General features: G+C 41.4%; 2 protein-coding genes and 1 long non-coding RNA gene across 4 annotated transcripts in view; 1 reads left to right on the top strand and 2 right to left on the bottom strand.

Annotated features, from left to right (window-relative positions):
* The window catches only part of znrf1 (zinc and ring finger 1), a 62,287-nt gene extending 42,863 nt beyond the window's left edge, over positions 1 to 19,424 (bottom strand). For both annotated transcript variants that reach the window (XM_061927698.1, XM_061927699.1), the window contains exons 1-2: positions 18,592 to 19,424; positions 4,551 to 4,646 (exon numbers count right to left, since the gene is read on the bottom strand). In XM_061927698.1, coding sequence (XP_061783682.1) covers positions 4,551 to 4,646; positions 18,592 to 18,994 — 499 coding nt within the window. In that variant the 5' untranslated portion in view covers positions 18,995 to 19,424. The remainder of the gene's footprint in view (positions 1 to 4,550; positions 4,647 to 18,591) is intronic.
* Positions 19,425 to 19,640: 216 nt separating this feature from the next.
* LOC133575154 (uncharacterized) lies at positions 19,641 to 20,066 on the top strand. The gene is made up of 2 exons (XR_009811463.1): positions 19,641 to 19,714; positions 19,815 to 20,066. It is a non-coding gene; the product is annotated as an uncharacterized lncRNA (long non-coding RNA).
* Positions 20,067 to 20,401: 335 nt separating this feature from the next.
* Positions 20,402 to 25,828, bottom strand: part of ldhd (lactate dehydrogenase D) — a 44,244-nt gene continuing 38,817 nt past the window's right edge. Inside the window, exon 11 of the mRNA XM_061927840.1 lies at positions 20,402 to 20,939. Within this exon, the coding sequence (XP_061783824.1) occupies positions 20,762 to 20,939 (178 nt within the window). The 3' untranslated portion in view covers positions 20,402 to 20,761. The remainder of the gene's footprint in view (positions 20,940 to 25,828) is intronic.

A 25,828-nucleotide genomic window follows, 5' to 3' on the forward strand; every position in this document is an offset into this window, starting at 1 on the left:
TCTCCCAAAACTTATGTAAAGTATCCAAACAACAGAAGAATAAGTGATTATTACATTTTAACAGAAGTGTAGATAAAACATGTTGAAACGGAAAATAACCACATATTAACAATAAATGAACAAGTAAATTAATAATCAATTTTTACAGCTTGTCCTTTGTAATTTTGACAAAAATATAGAATGAGAAATGACACAATATGTTACTGCATACGTCAGCAAACAAATTAGGAGCCTTTGTTTGTTTACTTACTACTAAAAGACAAGTTGTCTTGTATGTTCACTATTTTATTTAAGGCCAAAATTGTTCTTCGATTGCAATAAGAAACATATGTTTAATGTACCGTAAGATTTTTTGTTCAAATAAAGCTAATAATGCCAATGTTTTGTGGTCCCCTTTATTTAGAAATGTATCGAAATACATTTTGGTATTGCTACCAAAATATTGGTATTGGGACAACCCTACTATGTAATGATGTGTACTCGACTAGATTTAAGCTTCATGGTTAGTAAATTGTGACAACATCTGTCTAAACCAAAATAACAAAATTGGGTAGCAGCTAAATATGCGTTTTGGTACTCTACAGTAGACCACAAATTATGTTACAAGAAAAATGGTAATTCAAACTTGTGGAATATAGTGAGGCCGACTGGGCAGCAGACCAGAGTGACAGAAGAAGTGTGACTGGTTCCTGTTTTTGTTTTTTTAAGAGTAGGTCCATCTTTTCCTGTACATCAAAAAAACAATCAACAGTTGCTTTATCCACTTGTGAAGCTGAATACATGATGTGGCATGATCAACTACTACACAGGAAAGCATGTATCTGCTAGCAGCTACATGGAAAATCAACATGAATATGCAACAGTAACAATGTTTGATGACAATCAAGGTGCTATTGCGAAAAATCCTGAGTGCCGTCAAAGATGTGAGCGCATTGACATTTCCTATAATTTTGTCTGATTTGCACTGCGTGATGGAAAAATAAGCCTTGATTACTAAAATCTGCTTCTTTTTTTTTACGTGACGCTGTATCGAGTTGAGTGTGCAGGTGAACCTAACGTTTTGGTGAGTCTACTTTTCATGAAGTTTATTTTAAACTGGCCAAAAAAAAAAATGCGGTGATCAGTGTTGGCGTTGATGCACTTTTTGTGTCTTTTTACGCATTGAAATTAGAAAGGACGTGCATTTCCGTGAGACTGTTTTTTTTTTTTTTTACAGACCCTGCCTTCTCCTAACCTGACTCTTGCCAGACCATTGTAGTTCGCTGAGCTCAACACAAGGGTCTGGGCTCGAAGGCATTGCAAACTCCTTCCAGATAGCAAAAAATAATAAACCAATCAGGATCGCCGAAGCGACTGTTTAAATCAAACAATCGCGGCACGCACCCCTTGCTGCGTCGTGTGCTAACATTGATTCTGCTATTGCAACTGTTTTGGCGAATCTATCAAATATTCATTCTTTAAAAAATAAACAGAGAATGGTTTTGAAGGCATTTATTGGTGGCAAGGATAGTTTTGGCTCTTCTTCCGACTGGGTTTGGATTTCCCAGCGTGGCTCTCATCAGCGTCACGGGTTGATTTCGATGTTAGTGGTTGAAGTAGCACGTCATTCAAGATAAAGGACAAGCGGTTTATCCATCCATCCATCCATCTTCTTACGCTTATCCGAGGTCGGGTCGCGGGGGCAGCAGCCTAAGCAGGGAAGCCCAGACTTCCCTCTCTCCAGCCACTTCGTCCAGCTCTTCCCGGGGATCCCAAGGCGTTCCCAGGCCAGCCGGGAGACATAGTCTTCCCAACGTGTCCTGGGTCTTCCTCGTGGCCTCCTACCGGTCGGACGTGGCCTAAACACCTCCCTAGGGAGGCGTTCGGGTGGCATCCTGACCAGATGCCCGAACCACCTCATCTGGCTCCTCTCAATGTGGAGGAGCAGCGGCTTTACTTTGAGCTCCCCCCGGATGACAGAGCTTCTCACCCTATCTCTAAGGGAGAGCCCCGCCACCCGGCGGAGGAAACTCATTTCGGCCGCTTGTACCCGTGATCTTGTCCTTTCGGTCATAACCCAAAGCTCATGACCATAGGTGAGGATGGGAACGTAGATCGACCGGTAAATTGAGAGCTTTGCCTTACGGCTCAGCTCCTTCTTCACCACAACAGATCGATACAGCGTCCGCATTACTGAAGACGCCTGTCGATCTCACGATCCACTCTTCCCTCACTCGTGAACAAGACTCCGAGGTACTTGAACTCCACCACTTGGGGCAAGATCTCCTCCCCAACCCGGAGATGGCACTCCACCCTTTTCCTGGCGAGAACCATGGCCTCGGACTTGGAGGTGCTGATTTTCATCCCAGTCGCTTCACACTCAGCTGCGAACCGATCCAGTGAGAGCTGAAGATCCTTGCCAGATGAAGCCATCAGGACCACATCATCTGGAAAAAGCAGAGACCTAATCCTGCAGCCACCCAACCGGATCCCCTCAACGCCTTGACTGCGCCTAGAAATTCTGTCCATAAAAGTTATGAACAGAATCGGTGACAAAGGGCAGCCTTGGCGGAGTCCAACCCTCACTGGAAACGTGTCCGACTTACTGCCGGCAATGCGGACCAAGCTCTGACACTGATCATACAGGGAGCGGACCGCCACAATCAGACAGTCTGATACCCCATACTCTCTGAGCACTACCCACAGGACTTCCCGAGGGACACGGTCGAATGCCTTCTCCAAGTCCACAAAGCACATGTAGACTGGTTGGGCAAACTCCCATGCACCCTCAAGGACCCTGCCGAGAGTATAGAGCTGGTCCACAGTTCCACGACCAGGACGAAAACCACACTGTTCCTTCTGAATCCGAGGTTCGACTATCCGGCGTAGCCTCCTCTCCAGTACACCTGAATAGACCTTACCGGTTTATCCAATCACATACAATGATTTTTTTACAAGGCCCCACCTTCTGAAATATGTCTCCTATTGAGAACTCCTAGATCAATGTGTGGAGCTCAGCGAACTACAAGGATCTGGCGAGAGTCAGGTTAGCCTTCTCCGGGTCAAAACTCCAGTTTTTTTTATTTTTATATCAATTATCGCTTTCCGCCGGTGTTTTGTTTTGTTTATTGTGACGGTGCGTTCTTATCACGCCGTCACTTGAGGACCGGCACGTCTCTCTCCCTCTCTCTCTCTCTCTCTGGCCAGGAGAGCAAGGACGCGCTTGCTCCCGCTGTCAGCGCGCAGGTGGAGACAGGCTAGCTGTTAGCATCAAGCTAACCAGCACCCGATCAGACTCCTCAGACTTTGCGGGCCAACTATATTAAATACTAAATATTTGCCTTTTGAAGTATTAATGTGCGAGGAGTGTTCAAAAGGAGTCTCTTGGAGAAGTGGCTGACAAGTTAGTAAGTGTCGCTCACATCGCTGACAATGACGTCATCGCCGTCATTGTTTACTGAAGCAGAGATGCTGACTGTGCGTTATGATAAACGTGCATGCGTCGCCAGGCTCTGCTTTTTATCGTTACACTTATCAGATTTAATTTTTTATTATCTATAGCAGGGGTGTCAAAAGTGTAGCCCGGAGGCCACTTGCGGCCCGCAGCTAACGTTTTAAAGGCCCACGGCACATTCTAAAAATACTATTAAAATAAACAAAAAAATAACAAGTGGAATGAAAAAGCTGACAGGTGAAATGTAATTTAGAAAAAGTTGCAATGTTGACTAATAAAACAAAGCTGTTTTTTTTGTTTAAAACTGTCATTGCTCAAAACATAATATTGAATCAAAATCAATGTTATTATGAATTATTGACATATCCAAGGCTCCGATTACTTCACATCAAGTATTCCACTTTGAAAAATATTTTTTGTGGAAGATTTAGCATATTTAGTGTTTGCCATAAAAACACAGTTTTCTTTGAGAAAAAGGGCAGAAAACAAACAAAGAAAAAAAAAAACATAAAAAAAAAAGAATTGACGGATAGATCTGAAGTTGATGAATGTCTATAACTTAAAAAATGTACATGTGCATAAAAATGTGTTTTATTTTGTATAATTTTTTAAATAAATTAAGTAACGTTTATGACAACCTTTTTCCAAAACAATATAGAATGTGAGATATAACAGGATAATGCATACATTTACCATTTGTTTTCAAAACAGTTACAAAAAAGTGGGACCCCAAAAATTTACTGTGGGACCCCGTTTTTATGACTTGATGGGATCCCTGGGACGCCATTTTGAAAATTCCTAGCACCAACACTGGGTGATGTTCATCTTCAAGCGGTTTATTTCACCGTGTACATCTTTAAAAGATAAATTATGATACTTAATCACGATCTGGGAACGCCTCCACAATCAAACATCTTGCAGACAGTCAAAAAAACGGGTTATAAGAGTGACTGAAAAATTTACAGCAAAGCATATCTAAACCATATTATCGAGACCACGAGGGAGTGTTTTAAAGGTAGATTAAAACCATTGTAGGTCCCCTTTAAGCACAGCAAAGACAGGAAACCTGCCACCAAATTGACAGAGGACAGAAGAGGGAGGACAACATGGAGCTTACCGTTGTAGGAGAGCCGAGGCTTGCTCAGACACATGATGAAGTGAAGTTCCATTTCATTTGACGCCACCGACTTTGAGCAGACAGGACACTTGAAGCCTAAAACCACAATAGGTTGACCTTTTAAACATCTCAGTACAGTGTGGTGTTGTGTTGCTGTGGTAACTGCTACATGACCTTTGTGTCATAATGTCACACATACTAAGGAGATACATGGATTGGCAACCAATACGTTTTGATTCCAAATTTTTTTTTTGGTTGCATATACTTATTTTTTGATTATGACTCAACTCCTTTGAACAAAATAGCCTTTATGTTGGTTGCCCTACTCCTAGGTATTTTCTCTCCAAATGTGTTGAGGGCTGAAGTCGTCAGCCTTCATCCGACTGACCAATAATAAGGTTTCTAACATGTTTACACAAGGCCCCCGCCCAGAGGGTTGTGTTGTAGGTAGGCATTTATATTGTCAGGATTTTATCAAAACTGATACCATATACCAATATTCCCCATCAGTACCGATATTTATTGGCGCTCTTATCGGTACTAAATGCAATTTGGTGTAAATAATAATGTGAAAAGATGCATTGTTCACTAGAAACATCATGCAACATCTCACCGCAGGGAAGCCTTTTCTCTCTAAAAAAAACCGGTGGAATGTGGGTAAACCTCTTTCATGTACTAGAGATATCTGCTGATGCTGAAAGGAAACATTTGTCACAATCTTCTCAAATTCAAAACAGCTCATCTGGAACAAGGCACACACCTTTATAATTGAATTCAAATTTTGGAAAGATTTTTGTTGTTGTTGTTGAACATAACAACCAGAGGTGGGTAAAATACCCAAAAATTGTACTCAAGAGTACCATTACTTTAAAATAATATGACTCAGGTAAAAGAAAAAAGTAGTCATCAAAATAATTACTTGAGTAAGAGTGTTACACCGCGGTGAGGGAAGTCTTGTCTTGGTTTTTTCTGTCTTGTGATTTGCATGTTTTATTTTGAAAAGCAACTCTTCTTGTTTCAGATCACGGGTCCTTCCTCTTGTGTCACCAGTCTGACGTCATCCCTGACCCTTGATTGTTTCCACCTGTTTCCCATTACCCTCATGTTCCATATAAGCCCATGCCTCCCCTTGTTCTGTGCCAGATTGTCTCGAGCTTTCGTGCCTGTCTAGCCCCCATGTTCATGTCCATGCCTTGCCTCGTCTCGTCCCACGTCTACTTCCTTGTATCCAGAAATTCCCACGCTGTAATTTTGAGTTAACTTTTTCTCCTCCCTCAGAGCGACTTTTGTTATCTAGCCTTTTTTCACCCGCAGTGGTGAGTTATGATTTTTTCCTAATGATCCTCCTTCCTCAAAGTTTTTGAGTGATTTTTTGTTTACATTTATTAGAATAAGATTAGAGTACTAATTTTTATAGTCATTATTTTCTTCCTCCTGTTGGAGCGTTTTTTGTTAAAGTTTTTATAGCAGATACGGCGCTAATTATAGTTCGTCTTTATTTTCGAATTTCCTCCTTTTGGAGTGATTTTCGGTTTTTCCTTTTTTGGAACCTTTTTTCGCTGTCTGTTTTTTGTGACTCATAGTAATTGAATATACTCTGCTCTGGAGGTTAAAGAGTTTTCAAAATAAAAGCTTTATTAAGAATCCCATCTTTGCATCTGAGTCCCTTCCTTCATCCAAGCCTGACAAAGAGTAGGTAAGTATTGTGTGAAAAAAATACTCGAGTAGTTATTTAACTAAAGTAACATCAATACTAGCTAAAATGTATTTTCACCTCATGGATTCCCTCCGGGTACTCCGGCTTCCTCCCACCTCCAAAGACATGCACCTGGGGATAGGTTGATTGGCAACACTAAATTGGCCCTAGTGTGTGAATGTGAGTGTGAATGTTGTCTGTCTATCGGTGTTGGCCCTGTGATGAGGTGGCGACTTGTCCAGGGTGTACCCCGCCTTCCGCCCGATTGTAGCTGAGATAGGCCCCCGTGACCCGAAGGGAATAAGCGGGGGGTGGATGGAGGGATGGATGGAAACCTTGTGTAGCTTCACTGGCTGGGAAGATTGGTGTATTCAATGTGAGAGGTGTCACTCCTCTTTATTTTTGTTGTTGGAGAAGAACTAAGCTTGCTTATTAGACTTCATCTTCATTAGCCAAACTGCTTTGAGTTTTATATTAAAATCAAAAAGTAAACACCATGTTTTTTTTACATTTCTTGTGTTTTTTTCATGTCACAAAAGGTATTACTTCAAAAACCATTCATGTGACACATCATTTTGTTAATATTTTATTGTGTATAGTTAATTCCTATGACATATTTCTGCTCAGACTCTTAATGGATTTGTCCTGATACAGCATATACATGTACATAATTTAACATGTGTATATATATATATATATATATATATATAAATATATATATATTATATATATAGTCAAATAAAGTGCACTTTAAAGTGCACTTTATTTGTTTTTAAACTATTGTAGTGGCGTTCTGTACAAAAGGTGCACGTTAATTTAGTGTTGTTTTGATTTGTCATCTTAGTGACATCATGCACAAAAGTGCACTCATAGCTTGTTTTAAGATGTCTGACAATCTTGCACTTTCTGTTTTGAAATTACATGAATGTTTGTGCCACTGCTCAATAACTGTTTAATAAATACAGTTTTGCTAAATTGCTTGTTCTCCCCGTGACTGCGTGGGTTCCCTCCGGGTACTGCGGCTTCCTCCCACCTCCAAAAACATGCACCTGGGGATAGGTTGATTGGCAACACTAAATTGGCCCTAGTGTGTTAATGTGAGTGTGAATGGTGTCTGTCTATCTGTGTTGGCCCTGCGATGAGGTGGCTACCTGTCCAGGTTGTACCCTGCCTTCCGCCCGAATGCAGCTGAGATAGGCTCCAGCGACCCCCCGCGACCCCGAAAGGGACAAGCAGTAAAAAATGGATGGATGGACTTAGTTGTGGTTTCCCTCTCTGAATGAAAGTTTAAAATGAGCATATATTAATGCAGTATAAACAAGAATGTTTTAATGTAGACACATAGAATCATCATACTGGTGTGATTATATGCATCAAGTGTTAATTCAAGGCTAAGGCAAAATATCGAGATATATATCGTGTATCGTGATATGGCCTAAAAATATTGACATATTAATAAAAGGCCATATCGCCCAGCGATATGGCCTATATACACACACACATACATATATGCATGCATGCATGAATGCTTTGGAGCCCCTGCCTCGAAAGAAAATAACATTTGCCTTGGTTTGCCCTAAAATATGAGCCCTCCTTTAAAGGGGAACATTATCACCAGACCTATGTAAGCGTCAATATATACCTTGATGTTGCAGAAAAAAGACCACATTTTTTTAACCGATTTCCGAACTCTAAATGGGTGAATTTTGGCGAATTAAACGCCTTTCTATTATTCGTTCTCGGAGCGATATCGTCACAACGTGACGTCACATCGGGAAGCGATCCGCCATTTTCTCAAACACATTACAAACACCGATTCAAATCAGCTCTGTTATTTTCCGTTTTTTCGACTGTTTTCCGTACCTTGGAGACATCATGCCTCGTCGGTGTGTTGTCGGAGGGTGAAACAACACGAACAGGGACGGATTCAAGTTGCACCAGTGGCCCAAAGATGCAAAAGTGGCAAGAAATTGGACGTTTGTTCTGCACACTTTACCGACGAAAGCTATGCTACGACAGAGATGGCAAGAATGTGTGGATATTCTGCGACACTCAAAGTAGATGCATTTCCAACTGGACTGGACCGATCAGCTTTCAGGAAAAGAGAGCGGATGAGGGTATGTCTACAGAATATATTAATTGATGAAAACTGGGCTGTCTGCACTCTCAAAGTGCATGTTGCCAAATGTATTTCATATGCTGTAAACCTAGTTCATAGTTGTTAGTTTCCTTTAATGCCAAACAAACACATATCAATCGTTGGTTAGAAGGCGATCGCCGAATTCGTCCTCGCTTTCTCCCGTGTCGCTGGCTGTCGTGTCGTTTTCGTCGGTTTCGCTTGCATACGGTTCAAACCGATATGGCTCAATAGCTTCAGTTTCTTCTTCAATTTCGTTTTCGCTACCTGCCTCCACACTACAACCATCCGTTTCAATACATGCGTAATCTGTTGAGTCGCTTAAGCCGCTGAAATCCGAGTCTGAATCCGAGCTAATGTCGCTATAGCTTGCTGTTCTATGCGCCATGTTTGTTTGTGTTGGCATCACTATGTGACGTCACAGGAAAATGGACGGGTGTATATAACTATGGTTAAAATCAGGCACTTTTAAGCTTTTTTTAGCGATATTGCGTGATGGGTAAAATTTTGAAAAAAACTTCGAAAAATAAAATAAGCCACTGGGAACTGATTTTTAATGGTTTTAACCATTCTGAAATTGTGATAATGTTCCCCTTTAAGGTAACACTTGCCTTGACCTTAAAAAGTTAAAATTCGAGGCCTGTAATGGATGAGCTTGACGCCACTTATGGTGACCTAATTCTCCATGCTGATGTTCGTTGGCTGAGTCCTGGCAAAGTTCTGCAAACATTTCTTGATTTGCTGCCAGAAATAAATACGTTTCTGTCAACGAGGAATGAGGAGCACAAAGAACTGTACGATGTTGCATGGCTGCTTGACAGATTTAACCTCAAAACTGAATGCTCTCAACACTGAAATTCAGGGGAAAACCAAGCACCTGTCCCACAAGATAAGTGCAGCGAGTGCATTCAAGGCCAAGTTGTGTGTTTGGACTACTCTTATGGAAAAAAGGAAGCTAACACATTTTCCGAAATGACAAGGCTGTTTTCCACCCAGAAGTGTACTGCACATACCTGGACAAAGTGACAACAGCGTTCAGTGGGCATTTTGGAGAGGTACAGTATATGTCATGGAAAACATTGCTGTTTTTGTATCAAATCCTTTGATGTAGAACAGGAAGCAGCAAAATTCAGACATGCATTTGCTTTGCAAATTGATGGTGACATGGAAATAATTGATTTGCAAAATGACATTGAATTGAAAGACAGAGCAGGGAACAGTGACTTTTGGGGACTGGTAAACCGAGAGATGTTCCCCCTCCTCACTACATGTGCACTAAAACTGGCTGCCTACTTTGGTCCTACTTCTCTGTTTGAAATGGCTTTTTCACAAATGACAATAATAAAATCAAAGTATAGGAGCTGCCTTACTGACAGACATCTCACAGACTGCCTCAGACTAGCTGTGTGCAATTATGAGCCAAATTACACAAAACTTAGTGTTCATAGCATCACACTGACTTGAGTGAGACATGCTGAAAATTAAATGTTGCAACTTAAAGCAAGTTCATATGCTTTAAATTGACATGGCAATTGATATGTTCTGTTAACTGCAAAATATCTTGTTTTTTTTTTACTTACATCATGTATATAAAACCCGAATGGAGGTGTTAGGATGTTTTTTTAGGGGTTTTGTAGGCAGAATTGAACGGCTCCCATATTATCCATTTTAAGCTGACTTTTGATCAAATTTACTTAATATGCACAATACAAAAAAAGACAAAAAAAATCCATCCGTCAAATCTCTAATAATGATTGCGAACTATAGGTAAAATTCCAAAAAAAGTGCAGTTCCCCTTTAAGAAAGTTCATAAGCTTGAAAATTACATGGCAATTCATATTTTCTATTAAAATTAGTTTTTTTGTCCGACTGATGTTTGAGCAAAACTAAATGTGGCAACAGCTAAGGTGTGTATTATTGCCAAAAAAAAGTCTTCCATCCATCCATCCATCTTCTTCCGCTTATCCGAGGTCGGGTCGCGGGGCAGCAGCCTAAGCAGGGAAGCCCAGACTTCCCTCTCCCCAGCCACTTCGTCCAGCTCTTCCCGGGGGATCCCGAGGCGTTCCCAGGTCAGCCGGTAGACATAGTCTTCCCAACGCGTCCTGGGTCTTCCCCGTGGCCTCCTACCGGTCGGACGTGCCCTAAACACCTCCCTCGGGAGGCGTTCGGGTGGCATCCTGACCAGATGCCCGAAGCACCTCATCAAAAAAAGTCTTGAGTTGGAAGGAATTTGGTCTTTTTTTAAAAACTGCGTTAAAAAGGTGATTTTTCATTGGTTCATGGCCAAGGCCAGGGATCTTGGGTCCAAAAAGATTGATGACCACTGGTCTAGAGTGTCAATCGATGCATGGTGGTGGTAGAATTATGCTCTGGGCCTGTTTTGTTGCCAATGGAACTGGTGCTTTACAGAGAGTAAATGGTACAATGAAAAAGGAGGATTACCTCCAAATTCTTTAGGACAACCTAAAATCATCAGCCCGGAGGTTGGGTCTTGGGCGCAGTTGTGTATTCCAACAGGACAATGACCCCAAACACACGTCAAAAGTGGTAAGGGAATGGCTGAATCAGGCTAGAATTAAGGTTTTAGAATAGCCTTCCCAAAGTCCTGACTTAAACGTGTGGACAATGCTGAAGAAACAAGTCCATGTCAGAAAACCAACAAATTTAGCGGAACTGCACCAATTTTGTGTAGAGGAGTGGTCAAAAATTCAACCAGAAGCTTGCCAGAAGCTTGTGGATGGCTACCAAAAGCGCCTTATTGCAGTGAAACTGTCACGGCGCATGCGCAGTCCCGCATGCCATATGCTGCGAGCACGGCTGTCGCCTCCACTGGAGGCGCACCGGGACACGCCTTTTTCGCTCTTCCCGCATCACGGCAACGCCCTTGCTCGGCTGCAAGCAGTCTGTAATCAGCGCACCTGGGACTAATGAGGGCAGGCAGCATACAGGCCAGCGGACCCGAAAATCCAGCGCCGGAACGTAGTTCTCTGTATTCAATAAGCTATCGCGTCTCGGGCTCCTCTCCCACATGGATGGCTACCAAAAGCGCCTTATTGCAGTGAAACTGTCACGGCACATGCGCAGTCCCGCATGCCTAATCTAAACAGAGTCTCTAACCACAAGTATAGTCGCCATTAACACCAAAAATAGATGCTAGATTTGTTGCCAATTGTTTTTATTTCTGGCTGGCTGAAATATTGTGTAAATTCTGTTATAACATGTTCTGGTCGAGTCCTCAATTACACAATGACTCAATGTTACATTTTATTAATTAATAGAGAAGGTTAAAACATCGTCATGCAGCAATATGAAGCAACCCCCTGAAAATTATCTGTCTAGGGCGGGGGTCAGCAACCCGCGGCCCTCAAGCCGCATGCGGCTCTTTAGTGCCGCTCTAGTGGCTCCCTGGAGCATTTTTGAAAGAGGATTGAAAATGGAAAAAGATGGAGGAACATTTTTTAGTTTTATTTTAGTATGTTTTTTGTTTGAGGACAAACATGACCCAAACACAGTTTGTTTATATGTAAAATTGTCCACTCCTTCTTTGTCTCATTTTCTTTGTCGCATGTAACAGCCAATCAGCAGTGCGTATTCAGAGCGCATGGATTCAGTGCTCCTTCGGTGGAGTGAGCAGAAAGGCAAGCATAAGGCAGCGGACTCTCCCCAAATTATAATACACACTTCCAAGTCAACTCCTAGTAACATCACTATGAGCCCGGTGACGTTCTAGAAATATAAGCGGCAGCTCAGCTCGCTCGCAGTCCTTGAGGTGAAGGCTAATTAGCTTTTAGCGTAACGATAGCTCACAGTGCGGAGTGTGCGTGCGTGTGTGTGTGTTTGTGTTACGGACAGCAAAGCCCTGTCTGTCTGAAAGAAAGACAAGCATTATTGACCTACAGTTAACAACTAAGTTATTTCACTTTACCTTTTTCTGTGTTGATTGAGCTGTGTTGAAGCAGCAAAAAAGGACATTGTATTAAAAGAAGAGTTTCCTGAAGCTGTCTCTGCTATTGTACTATTTTTTCAGCAATAGTTACATTAATCATTAGTAATGTATCAGCCTAGTTTTGAATGGCAGGATCTCTGCTATCACATGTTAATAAAAATATAACATTTACATGATGTCTTTCTGAGATTGAATCCAGCGCTAACTCAACAAACCGTAAGAAACGGAAGTAAAAACTATTCAAAAGGTTTAAGTTAAGGGCCAATTTAGTGTTGCCAATCAACCTATCCCCAGGTGCATGTCTTTGGAGGTGGGAGGAAGCCGGAGTACCCGGAGGGAACCCACGCAGTCACGGGGAGAACATGCAAACTCCACACAGAAAGATCCCGAGGCCGGGATTGAACTCACAACTACTCTGGACCTTCGTATTGTGAGGCAGACGCACTAACCCTTCTCCCACCGTGCTGCCCGCACTCAGGTTAACCATACCTAAATAGACACAAAATACTGCATTACACAAGACTACCCGAATGTACTCGAATGATTGAAAAAAATAAATGTTTTTAAGCTAAATTACTGGTAAACACAGTTTATGTATAACAATTTACGTAAAACCACGAGTAATGAATAACGTTTTCATCAATTAATATATTCTGTAGACATACCCTCATCCGCTCTCTTTTCCTGAAAGCTGATCTGTCCAGTTTTGGAGTTGATGTCAGCATCTGCTTTGAGTGTCGCAGGATATCCACACATTCTTGCCATCTCTGTCGTAGCATAGCTTTCGTCGGTAAAGTGTGCGGAACAAACGACTGACCATTTCGTCGGCTTCCCCCACAGCCTCGTATTTTGAACAAATTTTGTCCAATTTCTTGCCACTTTCGCATCTTTGGGTCACTGGTGCAACTTGAATCCGTCCCTGTTCGTGTTGTTACACCCTCCAACAACACACCGACGAAAGTGAGAAAACGGCGGATTGCTTCCCAATGTGACGTCACGTTGTGATGTCATCGCTCCAAGAGCGAATAATAGAAAGGCGTTTAATTCGCCAAAATTCACCCATTTAGAGTTCGGAAATCGGTTAAAAAAATATATGATCTTTTTTCTGCAACATCAAGGTATATATTGACGCTTACATAGGTCTGGTGGTAATGTTCCCCTTTAACATGTGCCATATAGTGAAACCACACTAAACAACAATGACAAACACATTTTGGGAGAATATTTGCACCACAACACAACATAAACACTACAGAACAAATTCCCAGAATTCCCTACAGCACCAACTCTTCCGGAATGCTACAATATAAACAACCGCCATTGGTGGATCTACACCTAACATCCACTGTAATGATACCAAGTACAGGAGCTATCTAGTCGATACTACTATGATTACATCTATGTTTTTTAGCATTACAAAATCTTATTATTATTTTTTTTTTTTAATTAATATTATGTTTATAAACTCGGGAAATGCGTCACCTGGACACATGAGGACTTTGAATATGACCAATGTATGATCCTGTAACTACTTGGTATAGGATTGATACCCAAATGTGTGGTATCATCCAAAACTGATGTAAAGTATCAAACAGAAGAATAAGTGATGATTACATTTTAACAGAAGTGTAGATAGAACATGTTAAAAGAGAAAATAACCAGATATTAACAGTAAATGAACAAGCAGATTAATAATACATTTTCTACCACTTGTCCTTAATAATGTTGACAAAATAATAGAATGATAAATGACACAATATGTTACTGCATATGTCAGTAGCTAAATGTATTAGGAGCCTTTGTTTGCTTACTTACTAATAAAAGACAAGTTGTCTTGTGTGTTCACTATTTTATTTAAGGACAAACTTGCAATAAAAAACATATGTTTAATGTACCGTAAGATGTGTTGTTAAAATAGAGCCAATAATGAAATTTTTTGTGGTCCCCTTTATTTAGAAAAGTACCAAAATATTGGTATCGGGACAACGCTACACTGGAGTTAAAGTCACAGTCGGACATTAAACTTTTCTCCACAAAACTGAAAATGTGGCTGAAAGGAAAATCTGAAGTGTGAGCACTAGAACTGGGTGTAGTATGGACAAATGGGGCCAATTATTTTTAATGTGTTTTGATTTTTGTACTTGTCTTAATCCTTTTGCATGTGTTTTTCCACTTTTTTCTTCTTTTTTTTAAAAGCCTAACCAGGGATGAGGGTTGCAAATTAGCCTGTGGCTAGAAGTCTTATGTACTTTGACATTGGTTACCTATGGGTAGCAATGTTTAATTGTACTGTCCCTGTCAAATAAATACATGAATGAATGAATATAACCAATGAAACCCTGCGTACGATAACCAAGACGGTATACAAAAACCGAAGGGGAAAATATTAGACCAGGGGTGTCAAACTCAATTTAGATCGGGGCCACATGGAGAAAAATATACTCCCCAGTGGGCCTGACTGGGCCCTGCGATGAGATGGCGACTTGTCCAGGGTGTACCCCGCCTTCCGCCCGATTGTAGCTGAGATAGGCTCCAGCGCCCCCCGCGACCCCGAAGGGAATAAGCGGTAGAAAATGGATGGGATGGATGGGCCTGACTGGTAAAATCACGGCACGATAACTTAAAAATAAAGACAACTTCAGATTGATTTCTTTGTTAAAAAATGAATGTTGTTGTTTTTTTTACACTGACATTTTGCGGTTAATAGTAATCTTTATTTGTCATTATTTATACTTTCTAAATAAATTATGTGATAATGTTCATCAGTCAACTCATTGATGTTAATTTTCAATCTATCAAGATAAAAAGAATAATATCAAAATCAAAATACAGGATGTTATTTATGTAGTTTGCTCATTTTCCTCGACTGGTGCACCAGCATCATGTGGTTTATTTTTTTTACATATGCGGCATAATTCAGTGTTTTTCAACCACTGTGCCGCGGCACACTAGTGTACCGTGAGATACAGTCTGGTGTGCCATAGGAGATTATGTAATTTCACCTTTTTGGGTTAAAAATATTTTTTGCAAACCAGTAATTATAGTCTGCAAATAATGTGCCGTTGTTGAGTGTCTGTACTGTCTAGAGCTCGGCAGAGTAACCGTTTAATACTCTTTCATTTCAGTAGGTGGCAGCAGGGAGCTAATTGCTTTGTCATGATGACAATATGCTGGAGGCAGCGTGCAGGTCAAACGGTATCCAATACTTAAACCAAAAATAAACAGAAGGCGATTGCCGCTAAGAAAAAGGCATTGAAGCTTAGGGATGGCTATGCAGAACAAAACTAAAACTGAACTGGCTACAAAGTAAACAAAAACAGAATGCTGGACAACAGCAAAGACTTACAGCGTGTGGAGCAGAGATGGCGTCCACAAAGTACGTCCGTACATGACATGACAATAAACAATGTCCACACAAAAAAAGATAGCAACAACATTAAATATTCTTGATTGCTAAAACAAAGCAGGTGCGGGGAATATCGCTCAAAGGAAGACATGAAACTGCAACAGGAAAATACCAACAAAACAGGAAAAGCCACCAAAATAGGAGCGCAAGACAAGTACTAAAACACTACGCACAGTAAAACACTGACAAAAATCAAAATAAGTCACGGCGTGATGTGACAGGTCGTGACAATACTTTGAGACAATAGCTATAGTGATGCATGGTTGGTTATGGTTTAAATTCATATCCAAAAATTGCGACAACGACTTTTTATTGTCTACTGAGTATCATTTTTTAATGATTTCTGCAGGTGGTGTGCCTCCGGCTTTTTTCAATGAAAAAAAATGCGCCTTAACTCAAAAAAGGTTGAAAAACACTGGCATTATCTACATAGGGCTGGGCGATATATCGAATATACTCGATATATCGTGGGTTTGTCTCTGTGTGATATAGAAAAGGACTCTATCTTGATATTCGAGTATACGTTCTCACGCAGTTGCTTTTAGCTGCGGGCATTACACGACAGGCTTTTTTAACTCTTTCTTGTTTCTCCTTCTCACAGCGAGATAAAACAAGCACACCTTCTTACATACGTCACATACTGTCACGCGTGCAACGTCATACACTCTCGTAGAGCAGAGAGGTAGCGGCATGGGTAAAGTTAGCAGTGATGCTCGCGGAGAGGTACGAGTGGTAATACGAGAGAGAGAAGGTACGAATCTGGTAACAAATGGAAGAAGAAGAATTAATTCCCAAGAAAAACAGCACGGGGTCCATCGTCTGGCGGTGGTTTGTCTTCAAGCGGAAAGATGTCGAACAGACAACCGTAATATGTCAAGTATGCGGCAAAAACGTTGCTACAAAAAGTAGCATTCCTGCTAATTTGTAGCATCATTTGAAAAGGCACCCGCTAAAGAATAAGGAGTGCTGGAAACTCCGCATGTCAACATCTCTGTTCGGTGCCACACCCAACAAATTGCCCAAGCAACCATTTCCAGATCAACACCGTATGAAAAAAAGAGTCAACAACAGGAGATAACGTCCGCAGTAACCAACCACATAGCGAAGGACATACACTATTTGATTTCCTATTATGCAGCTCATTTTTATTTGACATTTATTGAAACATCTTGTGTGACATCATGCACAAAAGTGCCCTTTATTTGTTTTAAACTATTGTTGTGGCGTTCTGTACAAAAAGTGCACTTTTAATTTAGTGTTGTTTTGATATGTCATCTTAGTGACATCATGCACAAAAGTGCACTAATAGCTTGTTTTAAAATGTCTCTGACAATCTAGCACTTTCTGTTTTGAAATGACATGAATGTTTGTGCCACTGCTTAATAACTGTTTAATAAATACACTTTTGGTAAAATGACTTAGTTGTGATGTCCCTCTCTGAATGAAAGTTTAAAAGTAGCATATATTAATGCAGTATGAACAAGAATGTTTTAATGTAGACACATAGAATCATCATACTGCTGTGATTATATGCATCAAGTGTTAATTCAAGGCTAAGGCAAAATATCGAGATATATATCGTGTATCGTGACATGGCCTAAAAATATCGAGATATTAATAAAAGGCCATATTGCCCAGCCCTACTGGAAACTCTGCATGTTAACATCTCCGTTCGGTGCCACACCCACAAAATGCCCAAGCAACCATTTCCAGATCAACACTTATGAAACAAAGTCAACAACAGAAGGAGATAACGTCCGCAGGAACCTACCACATAGCGAAGGACATACACTATTTGATTTCCTATTATGCAGCTCATTTTTATTGGACATTTATTGAAATATCTTCTGTGACATCATGCACAAAAGTGCACTTTATTTGTTTTTAAATATTGTAGTGGCGTTCTGTACAAAAAGTGCACTTTATTTAGTGTTGTTTTGATATGTCATCTTAGTGACATCATGCACAAAAGTGCACTCATAGCTTGTTTTAAAATGTCTCTGACAATCTTGCATGTTCTGTTTTGGAAATTACATAAAAGTTTGTGCCACTGCTTAATAACTGTTTAATAAATACAGTTTTGGTAAATTGACTAAATTGTGATTTCCCTCTCTGCATGAAAGTTAAAAATTAGCATATATTTATGCAGTATGAACAAGAATGTTCTAATGTAGACACATAGAATCATCATACTGCTGTGATTATATGTTTCAAGTGTTAATTCAAGGCTAAGGCAAAAAATCAAGATATATATCGTGAATCGTGACATGGCCTACAAATATCGAGATATTAATAAAAGGCCATATCGCCCAGTCCTAAGTGGACACATTTAGAACAGCAGTTTATTTCATTCCAAAATTTCGGCTCATTTATATACTTAGCGAATTCATCCCGCGGGCCAGATAAAACCTGTTCGCGGGCCTGATCCGTACGTTTGACACCCCTGTCTTAGACAAAGACCCAAATATACTATACTAAAAATGGGACGTAGGACAAGACAATTTGCCGTTCTTTGGTAACTTGTGCCAGGAGTCATTTTTCTTAATCATTTCAGACTTTGAACGTGAAAGTGCGACCATGTGGGTGCATAAGGTTTGTACTTGGACCTGAAACCAGAACAGGAAGATAAGCATGAACCCTCTTCAACCTGCTTGAGGAACATCTGTCCAACCACCTCATTTAGCAGCATGTTAATTAGCCTCAGGTGGTACAGGAGCACACCTTTACATACCTGACACGAACATGAACAGTTTTTGGACAACTAATACGCATACAAATACATATTATGGTGCGTACGTCCTAACTAAATGGAGCATATAAACATAAAAATACATATTGTGGTAGGTGCGTCCTTACCGCTGTGCGCGCTGAGCCAGCGGGGGGTGATGTGCAGGGGCAAGGTGTCGGCCAGGGACCCCCGGGAGCCCAGGTAGAGCACACCTTCCGTGTGGTGCCGTCCACCGCCAGCGTCCTGGTAGTCGGTGCCGTGGGAGGCGGCGGGAGTTCCATCCGCTCCTCCTACCCCGGCCCGGTCCGGGTCCGCGTTTCTGGAGGTGTAGAAGCCGAAGGGCAGGGCGGGACTGTGTTCGATGCCCATCGCGGCCACGGAGCTCACCGAGCGGCTGCGCAGGCCCATGGTGCCGCCGGACCTGTAGTGGCTGAAATGGGCGGAGGGCGGTACCGGCACTGCGCTGTCATCCGCGGACACGCCGGGAAAAGAAGCCCTCGGCCGGCCCGCCGTGCTCTGCTTCCCCCCCATCCGGTCGACCAGGACGGACAGGAAGTGTCCCTTTGTCCTCTGTCCGCCTGTCCTTGTGCGTGCGCGTGCGTGCGTGCAGACGCGTTCACTTCTGTGCCCGCGCAACAGCTCGCTTCCCCGCCGAGCGGATCATGTGACCGACGTCTGGATTCAACAACACGCCGCACCGGGAACCATCGCACCCCGGGATGAGACGCGCAGTGGTGACGACTGCTTGCTCTCAGCGGGCGGGAAACACGCCAGTGACGTCAGACATCCCGACGACGGTTGCTGTCTGGCCGCCGTTAACACGTCATTTTGTCCGTGATGGTTCCGTTTTTTTTTTTAGTCCGGTGTGGCAGCCTCCGACACGTCGTACCGGAAATCAGGGTCACCTCGCTTCCCCCCCCCCCTCGCTTCCCACCACTGTCTGCTTGACGGGTGGTCGATACTGCACATTGGGATATCGATCCGATACCGGATACATGTATTGATCGGAATCATGAGTACCGATACCAATAGCATCTGCATTTACTTTATACTTAGTCATTTTCAAATATGTTTTTGCTGTCTTTTTGATATTATTGTATTCATAAGATAGTGTTTTTATGTTATATATTCAATTGTTCTCAACCACTGTTTTATGACTAATATTTCTCTAATTTTAGGTATCGGTATTGGCAACCTTGTGCCTACCTTGTACCAGATCTATACTAACATGTACAAAATCACCATGTATAGGTATGTTGTTAATAGCTTTTTTAGGTTTGTGTTAAATGTTTAATTGTACGAAAAATTTTAATAACAATTTTTTTACATACATATATATACATGTGTGGAGGGGGGCGTGGCTTGCGGGCCTGCCGCGGAACGGGGTGTGCCAGGACCGACCTCGAAGACAGCAACAGGTGAGTAGATGGCCCAGGTGGGCCTTGTTATCTAATCACCTTTCGCCTTTATTAGCAGCAGCCGGGATGAGACGAGTAGTTGGAGTTCGAGGTGCTGCTGAGCGGACGCAGGAGAGGAAGACAGTTTGCTGGAAAGCAAAAGACTTGCACTATTTGATGAAAATAAAACAGTGTTATACCCTGAATTCCGGGCTCTCCTGGCAGTGTGTGGTGGTCCGAAGAACTCACTAGAAGGCAACCTCAACAACATGTACAGTATATACATATATATGTATATACATGTGTGTACACACACACACGTGTATGCACATACACTCACACACACTATATATATATATATATATATATATATATATATATATATATATATATATATATATATAAGGAAAATAAAGTATTGACAAGTCTAAGTCTCAGTGTTGAAGAAGATAACAAACCGGTGTTTTCCTGCTGCGGCCTCTGCTTCAAAACGCCAACAATTGGTGGGCTGATGGAATGAAACAGGAAACAACAACAACAATAAAACAACTGTCCTGCAGAGCAGGACATTTTATTTTTTCCAGAAGTTTAAAGGTCCAATCTTACATTTCAAATCACATTTCTGCATTTTTTCCTTCAAATTCTGTGTCCTGACACTTTTTTTTGGCACAGTAAAATCTACATTTATATATTTTTGTCAGGGTGGGTCACAAATCCTGGATTTTGTAAAAGTCATTCTTACAAAAAAATAATATCAGAAAGGCTTGAAGAAAATATGTTACAAATTTCTTCTATTATATTTTTGATGATCAATAAACAAAACAATTTGTCAACATTAAATCTGACAATTAAATCAAAATAATAATAATGACAATACACATTAGTGCAATCAGTGCTTACATTATTCCTCAGGAAGAAAAACCTTCCCAGGATTCATAAGGTTCTTTGGGTCGAGGGCGTGCTTTATGTTCTGCATGACCCGCATAGTCTCAGGTCCCATCTCTTCGTACAGAAGACCTCGCTTGCCTAAACCCACTCCGTGCTCACCTGTGCAGGTACCGTTCATAGCCAGGGCTCGTCTGGAAAGAAACAAAGCGTTGTTTTATGTGACACACACAAACACACAAGACGCACTACCTTGCCCTGTTCACTGTGGTCGATGGTCTAATCCACATTTAAAACACTTCCATGTGGTTTAATTCTTTTCCGACCACTTTCCTAGCCGCAAGCCCCCCCTTGAGGGCCGCCAAAAAAATCTGTTTCTCAGCTGTGGTCCGTATGGGCCGCAGCGGTACTCAGTAGTAATAAACGTTTCCACCACGTGTGGCAGTAAGGACAATATCCAACCAGAGTCGTGTATAAAGAATGTATGGCCAACTAAAAAAACGGCGCCATGACCTCTACCAAGGATGTGTGCGGCTGTGCCCTGCAGATGCATGCAATTGCTGTCATTTTGTCGTAGTTTTTCTGATGAAATAAACCAAAATAGTATGTCTATATATAGTTGTAAACATGCCCCTATTCATAAACTTAAAATAAAACGTGCTTTTATTTCATGAAAGTATAATTTTGCGGCCATATTTGACGCACTTTCCTGCTACATTCCTGCAGTGTTTTGTGACGAGCAGGCGGCCTAAAATGCACCAAACAGCTCAAAAAAATGTAAAGAAATACACAGAACAACCAAAAAAATAAATTTTAACCTTATTTTTTCCGAAATCTTCCTTAACTTTGGACCAACAATCACGGGAAAAATTGTGACTTGTGGCATCTTTCTCTTTGTAATATGCGACGTGAGTAAGAGTACTTTTGTATTTCTTTCCCCATATTTCTGCACAATAACTCCGATATGCATACTTGCCAACCTTGAGACCTCCGATTTCGAGGGGTGGGGGGGTGGGGTGGGGGGGGCGTGGTTGAGAGGGGAGGAGTATATTTACAGCTAGAATTCCCCAAGTCAATTATTTCATTTATATATATATACATATAAGAAATACTTGACTTTCAGTGAATTCTAGCTATATATATATATATATATATATATATTTATTTTATTATATATATATATATATATATATATATATATATATATATATATATATATATATATATATATATACATATATATATAAATAAGAGAAATACTTGAATTTCAGTGTTCATTTATTTACACATACACACACACATAACACTCATCTACTCATTGTTGAGTTAAGGGTTGAATTGTCCATCCTTGTTCTATTCTCTATCACTATTTTTCTAACCATGCTGAACACCCTCTCTGATGATGCATTCTGCTTCGTCTCCTTGTTGTGTGCGCAGTTGTGCACTGCACTCTCTAAAAGCCGTAGATGTTATTGTCACATATGCATGTACAGTAGATGGCAGTATTGTCCTGTTTAAGAGTGTCACAACATTGCTGTTTACGGCAGACGAACTGCTTTACGGTAGACGAAAACGTGACTGCTGTTGTTGTGTGTTGTTACCGCGCTGGGAGGACGTTAATGAAACTGCCTAAGAATAAACCCACCTAAGAAACCAAGAACTCGCCCTCGATCATTCTACAGTTATAACGTGATTGGGCAGGCACGCTGTTTATATTGTGGGAAAGCAGACGTGAAAACAGGCTGTCTCACTCAGGTCCGCATGGAGCTGGAGGGGGCGTGGCCTCCAGCTACGCCTGAATTTCGGGAGAACATTTGTCCCGGGAGGTTTTCGGGAGAGGCGCTGAATTTCGGGAGTCTCCCGGAAAATCCGGGAGGGTTGGCAAGTATGCCGATATGGTAACACTGGCGAGCAGTCGAGAATATGGTGTGTGTTTTTGTCCAGAACATATTTTGCCTTATTCATTATTGACATATTTCTTGTCACTTTATGTAGTATATTTTTTTATGAGATTTCCAGTTCATTCTTTCATCTATTATTACACCCAAAATTGGGTTTATTTTACTCTTTCAATGTCATTTTATTTGTATTTCACTTTCTCTTCTGCTGTTACAGAATTGCATTATTTTAGTTTTATTGAGATTCAAAGATGGTCTGTTTTTCTCAAACCATCTCTTTAATGTATTCATGTCTTCTGTGATTATTTGTATTACCTTCTGTGTCTTTTCTCTTGAACAAAACACAGACGTTGTGTTGTGTGTTTATAAGACGTTGTAATCGGTGGCTCTCCAGTGTTGATGGCGAACCTTCAGTTCCCATACTTGTATTATTTCTGCATAGTGGGGAAAATTTCCACAATTCTTGCGGGTGGAGCAGCCCCATGCTGCACAACAGGGCATTTTTTACACTGCGAAAAAGTAACGTGAGTGCCTTTTGAAGACCAGTCATTGAGGAGATTGCCAGAAACCGAGTTGGCCATACTCCCTTTCTAAACAAACAGCAGAAGTCTGAAGCTAAAGTCATGGAGATGTTTCTTAAGCGCAAAAATTATTAACGAAAGTGGTGAAGCTGTATTTTCATTGGCACTTTAATTGTATTGACAGTTTGTTTAAGAAATATATAATGTTGTTATTAAATGAGTTAGAATGTATTTTTTTTTATCACCGAGTAATTGTATTGTGTTTATCTCTGGCACTCACTTTATTGTTGCCTCTTTTTGCACTGCTCTCTAAAATCTAAATAATGGAATTGATTAACTTGCCTCTCAACGAACCTGACAATATCTGGAGTTTCGGTGGAACCTGCTTGTCCTGGGAAAACGGTTGTTGCTAGACACACAGACTCTTGGGAGAAGAGGTGTGCCGCGTGCCTGGCGACCCTTTCGAGGACGTTGAAGATAGCTACCTATTTGGAACTATGACAGCAGAACACATGCTGGTTGGAGTTTTTTTTTTTTTTTTTGATTGAAACTTTTATTTGTAGATTGCACAGTTAAGTACATATTCAGTACAATTGACCACTAAATGGTAACACCCGAATACGTTTTTCAACTTGTTTAAGTCGGGGTCCATATATATATACTATTTTCATAATACAGTCATCACACAAGATAATCATCACAGTATATAAATTGAATTATTTACATTATTTACAATCTGGGGTGTGTGATATGGAGGGGGAGGGGTTAAGTTTGGTTGGTATCAACACTTCAGTCATCAACAATTGCATCATCAGAGAAATTGACATTGGAACAGTGTAGGTCTGACTTGGTACATACGTACAGCTAGTATTGGACACAGAGAGAGAGATCAGAAATTATAAGAAAAAGTGACTACATTTGATTGGTTACATTTGATTATTTACAATCCGAAGAGGTATGATGAGGAAGGGAGGGTGTTAGTTTAGGGTTGAAGTTGCCTGGAGGTGTTCTTTTAGTGCGGTTTTGAAGGAGGATAGAGATGCTCTTTCTTTTACACCTGTTGGGAGCGCATTCCACATTGATGTGGCATAGAAAGAGAATGAGTTAAGACCTTTGTTAGATCGGAATCTGGCTTTAACGTAGTTAGTGGAGCTCCCCCTGGTGTTGTGGTTATGGCGGTCATTTACGTTAAGGAAGTAGTTTGACATGTACTTTGGTATCAGGGAGGGGTAGCGGATTTTATAGACTAGGCTCAGTGCAAGTTGTTTTACTCTGTCCTCCACCCTGAGCCAGCCCACTTTGGAGATGTGGGTAGGAGTGAGGTGGGATCTGGGGTGGAGGTCTAGAAATAATCTGACTAGCTTGTTCTGGGATGTTTGGAGTCTAGATTTGAGGGTTTTAGAGGTGCTAGGGTACCATTAGGTGCATGCGTAATCGAAAAAGGGTTGAACGAGAGTTCCCGCCAGAATCTTCATGGTGCTTTTGTTGACCAGAGGAGATTCTATAGAGAAATCTCGTTCGTTGGTTGACCTTTTTGATTACCTTGGTTGACATTTTATCACAGGAAAGATTAGCCTCTAGAATGGAACCTAGGTAGGTGACCTCATCCTTCCTGGCGATAACAATGTCACCCACTTTTATAGTGAAGTCACTGACTTTCTTAAGGTTGATGTGGGACCCAAACAGGATGGATTCCGTTTTACCCAAGTGTATGGATAGCTTGTTGTCAGCGAGCCAAATTCTACAGAGTTCAGCACTGAGGATTTTCTCCAACTGTGACTTGTCCTTGCCGGATACCAGCAGGGCCGAGTCATCCGCAAACAAAAACAATTCACAGTCGCATGCTGATGACATGTCGTTTATGTATATTAGGAACAGTAAAGGCCCCAATATACTGCCTTGGGGGACTCCACAGCTTACTGAGAGGGGGGGGAGGGGGGCACACGGTGCCGTTCAACTCAACCACCTGCTTCCTCCCCTCCAAGTAAGATTGCATCCAGCTCGATTAGGTTTTATCAAATCCGATTGCTCTGAGCTTATCCAACAGTATAGTGTGGTTAACGGTGTCAAAGGCCTTCTGAAGGTCCAGCATGACCATGCCGCAGTATATGCCCGTAAGTAAGTGTAAGTGTAGCTCTGGTGTGCCGACAAATTGAAAGATGCTGGATTCATTTACTCCAAAGCTGCCACAAATGATTGGAGGATGTGGGCAAAACTGTGGACACTCTTGTGATTTGGATAACATCAAACCATCTGCCGTGCGGGATGAATTTGAGGACCAGAAATAGACAATTAAGAATGAAAAGAAAAATAAATTTTCCCTCGCTAACACAAACATTGTAATTTGGATTTTTTTTCCATGGCTTTGAGACTCCCCTGAAGAACAGTGCAGTGAATACACAACAAACCCCTTTCCTGTCTCTCATGGACACACACCTGTTGTGGACTTTGGACTGACTGGCGGTTGCGAGAGCACGAAGGTTGCAGAACAGAGAGACAATGCAGGCTTACACACACACACACACACACACACACACACACACACACACACACACACACACACACACACACACACACACACACACACACACACACACACACGCATGCATTCACAAAAAATACAGCCACACACATACCCCACCAGCCATCCCAGGCCTTTGACCC

The sequence above is a fragment of the Nerophis lumbriciformis genome, linkage group LG35, assembly GCF_033978685.3.
Source record: "Nerophis lumbriciformis linkage group LG35, RoL_Nlum_v2.1, whole genome shotgun sequence".
Classification (NCBI taxonomy): Eukaryota; Metazoa; Chordata; class Actinopteri; order Syngnathiformes; family Syngnathidae; genus Nerophis; species Nerophis lumbriciformis.